Below are 3,497 nucleotides of genomic sequence, written 5' to 3'. Positions count from 1 at the left end.
TTTTATTTTCTAAATCAACAATAATTGGATCACTTTATTATCCAAAAACAAAAAGTGACTTTGGTTGATTATTTTCATAAATTGAGTTATCATCCAAGAAACTACCTCAATTGTTTAGTATCTCAAATGTCAAACTATTAGTTGTTCTCACGTAACCTAATTATTATTTAATTAGTGTCTCAAATGTCAAATTCTATTTTGTCCACACGGTTTAGCATAATCTTCAACAGCAGCACGTAATACAAAGTAGAACTTGACTGCTTACTTTTGGACATGAGAAACAACGGAAGGACCACTTCAAGCGACACTCTATAAATAACTTAAGAGAATATAAGATCAATCAATGCACGATATATTCAAATATAGCATAAGAATTAAGAATGTCTTCCAGTGACTCAAAGCTTCCTTTACGAGATATCCCAGGTGATTATGGCTTGCCATTTTTTGGGGCAATTAAGGATCGATTTGACTTCCATTACAATCAAGGCACTGATGGCTTCTTCAGGTCTCGCATGCAAAGTTACCAATCCACTGTCTATAGAGCCAACGTGCCTCCTGGTCCTTTCAACGCTCCCAAATCTAAAGCCATTGTCCTTGTGGACGCTGTTAGTTTCCCCATTCTTTTCAACAATTCTAAAGTCGATAAGACGAACTACTTTGATGGCACATTCATGCCCTCCACTGATTTCACTGGCGGTTACCGTTTGTGTCCTTTTCTTGACACTTGTGAGCCCAAACATGCCACACTAAAAGGACTTTTCTTGTCCACACTAGCAAACCTGCACAACAGATTCATACCCTTGTTTCTTAGCTCAATCTCTGAGCTATTTACCCATCTTGAACATGAAATGTCAGATAAAGGAGAAGCTTACTTCAATACCCTCAGTGATGACATGGCATTTGACTTCCTCTTTCGTTTGTTTTGTGAGAAAAGTCCTTCTGAAACAAGTCTGGCCTCTGATGGGCCCACCTTTCTAAACAAATGGGTGTTTTTTCAGTTAGCTCCATTGATTTCTCTAGGCCTCAAACATGTACCCAACTTCATAGAAGATTTGGTTTTGCACACTTTCCCTCTACCGTTTTTCCCTATAAAATCTGATTATAAAAAAATATTTGATGTCTTTTACAAGTCCATGGGGTCTATTCTAGATGAAGCTGAGAAGCTTGGACTGAAAAGAGATGAAGCATGCCATAACTTTATTTTTTTAGCAGGGTTCAATTCTTATGGTGGCATGAAAGTTTTCTTCCCAGCTTTGATCAGGTGGGTTGGAGCAGCAGGAGAGAGTTTACACCGTCGTCTCACCCATGAAATCAGAACCGCTGTTAAAGAAGAAGGTGGGATCACCTTTTCAGCGGTGAATAGGATGAGTCTGACCAAGTCTGTGGTGTATGAGACACTAAGAATAGACCCCCCAGTTCCATTTCAAACTGCAAAGGCCAGAGAAGATGTCATCATCCATAGCCATGATTCATCATTCTTGATCAAGAAAGATGAAATAATATTTGGGTATCAGCCATTGGCCACAAAGGACCCTAAGATATTTGAGAACCCTGAGGAGTTTATTGCAGATAGATTTGTGGGAGATAGAGAGGAATTGATAAAGTATGTGTACTGGTCAAATGGTAAGGAGTCAGATGATTCAACAGTGGATGATAAACAATGTCCCGGTAAGGACCTGGTGGTGCTCTTGGGAAGGTTAATGTTGGTCGAGTTTTTCCTGCGTTATGATACTTTTGAGATCGAATTTGGAAAGTTGTTGCTTGGTTACAAGGTGACTTTCAAGTCAGTAACCAAGGCGACATCATAAATTATCTTTTGCTTTATGCCGGATATATATGGAAAATTCTTATCCAAACACGAGGGTCTGTAAGCAAGACGATCAGTTGTTGTGACTTCATGTTAAATCGATTTATTAATATGTTTTAATGTTATAATTAAGCATATTTATTTTAACGAGAATGGCGGATCTAGAATTTTAGATTGTGGTTACTTAATTTTTTTTGACATAAACTTACTACCAATCACATAGTACAAGTACAACTATTTGAATACGAAGGTAAAGGAGAAAACTCATATTCATATTATGGACGTTGTGAATCTGTGATGAGAACAATTGGCAAGAAAATACAACGGTGGATCACTACTAAAAATCCGGGCAAAACTGTCCAAAAAAACAGATCAAAGTTGGTCGGTAAAGGCCAATGACCGTCCAAAACGCGACCATTTACTTGTGAACGGTATTTTGAAGGTCGGAAGGGTATACCGACCAAAGTTGATCGGGAAATTACCGACCAAAATTGGTCGGTAAGCTTTAAACGACCATCTAACAATGTAAATTGGTCTACCAACCAAAATTGGTCGGAATATTATTTTATTAATTTAATTTTACCGACCAAAGTTAGTCGGTGTATTAAATTTCTATACCGACCAACTTTGGTCGGTACTGAAAAATATATTTTTTTTATAAATTATTAAAATTTAAAAAAGCTGACCGACTTTGGTCGGTAATGTAAAATATATTTTTTTTCAATAATTAAAATTTAAAAACTCCGACCAACGATGGTCTGTAAACTGAACAGTGCAGGCAGAAAACCAATCAAAGTTGGTCGGTAATGTTGAATTCTGGGAATTCATTGTACATTAACCGACCAACATTGGTCGGTAATATACAATTTAAATTTTTTTTAATTATTATTTACCGACCAAAGTTGGTTAGTTTTTTGGGTTTAATTTTGGCATAAAATACCTGTTTTTGGTAGCTACACCACCTGCCAAATAAAAATAGCATACCAATACCCCCAATTCACATCTAATAATCACCAATTCACCTCATAAAATCCCTAATTCACCACAAATCCAACAAAATATCTAACAACAACAACAACAACAATAACAACGACAATAACCAAACATCCAATTAATACTTTAAAACTAACAAATTAAAGTTCAATTGAACATCACAATCCCAAACCAAGCAAAAACTAATTACAACAAGTTAAAAATTGTTCAATCTAATTCAAAACTAATTCTATTAGTCTAGTTCAAATTATATCGAAGTATTGGTCAAGGGGTGTTTTCTACAATATTATCATCACCGTCTAATAAATTTTCATCTACAAGACGATATAGAGAATGATTTTGTGGAGGACGGGAAGAACGATCACGGGAAGGACGGGAGGAACGATCACGAGGAGGACGGTAGGAACGATCACGTGGAGGTCGAGCCTCTGGCGACGACTCACGAGACTGGGGCAACGGAAAAGTTCCAGTAGATAGGAGAGTTCTGATCTAAGCTTGCATACCAAGGAATTGATCATCTCTAAGTCTTTCTCTTTCCTTGGCCGCTTTTACCTCGGATGTAAGTTGTGTCACTGTCTCCCGCATAGCCGAGAGGCTCTCCCTATTAAGTTCCTCGCCTTGCGAGGAAGTCCCTATTCTTTGCATTCCACACCTATAGCGATGAAATTTTTCGTAGGAAACCTGTATACCTTTTCCC

The 3,497-nt window shown here is 37.4% G+C and overlaps 1 protein-coding gene across 1 annotated transcript; it reads left to right on the top strand.

The window, feature by feature from the left end:
* The first annotated feature begins 289 nt into the window (after nt 1–289).
* On the top strand, nt 290–1,954 carry LOC104084696 (allene oxide synthase 3-like). The gene has a single exon (XM_070196851.1). The coding sequence runs from the start codon at nt 381–383 to the stop codon at nt 1,806–1,808; it is 1,428 nt and encodes a 475-aa protein (XP_070052952.1). The 5' UTR covers nt 290–380; the 3' UTR covers nt 1,809–1,954.
* Nucleotides 1,955–3,497: the final 1,543 nt, after the last annotated feature.

This window comes from Nicotiana tomentosiformis, chromosome 3, assembly GCF_000390325.3.
Source record: "Nicotiana tomentosiformis chromosome 3, ASM39032v3, whole genome shotgun sequence".
Classification (NCBI taxonomy): domain Eukaryota; kingdom Viridiplantae; phylum Streptophyta; class Magnoliopsida; order Solanales; family Solanaceae; genus Nicotiana; species Nicotiana tomentosiformis.
The sequence above is the reverse complement of the archived record's forward strand: the minus strand, read 5'-3'. Positions and strand labels throughout refer to the sequence as shown.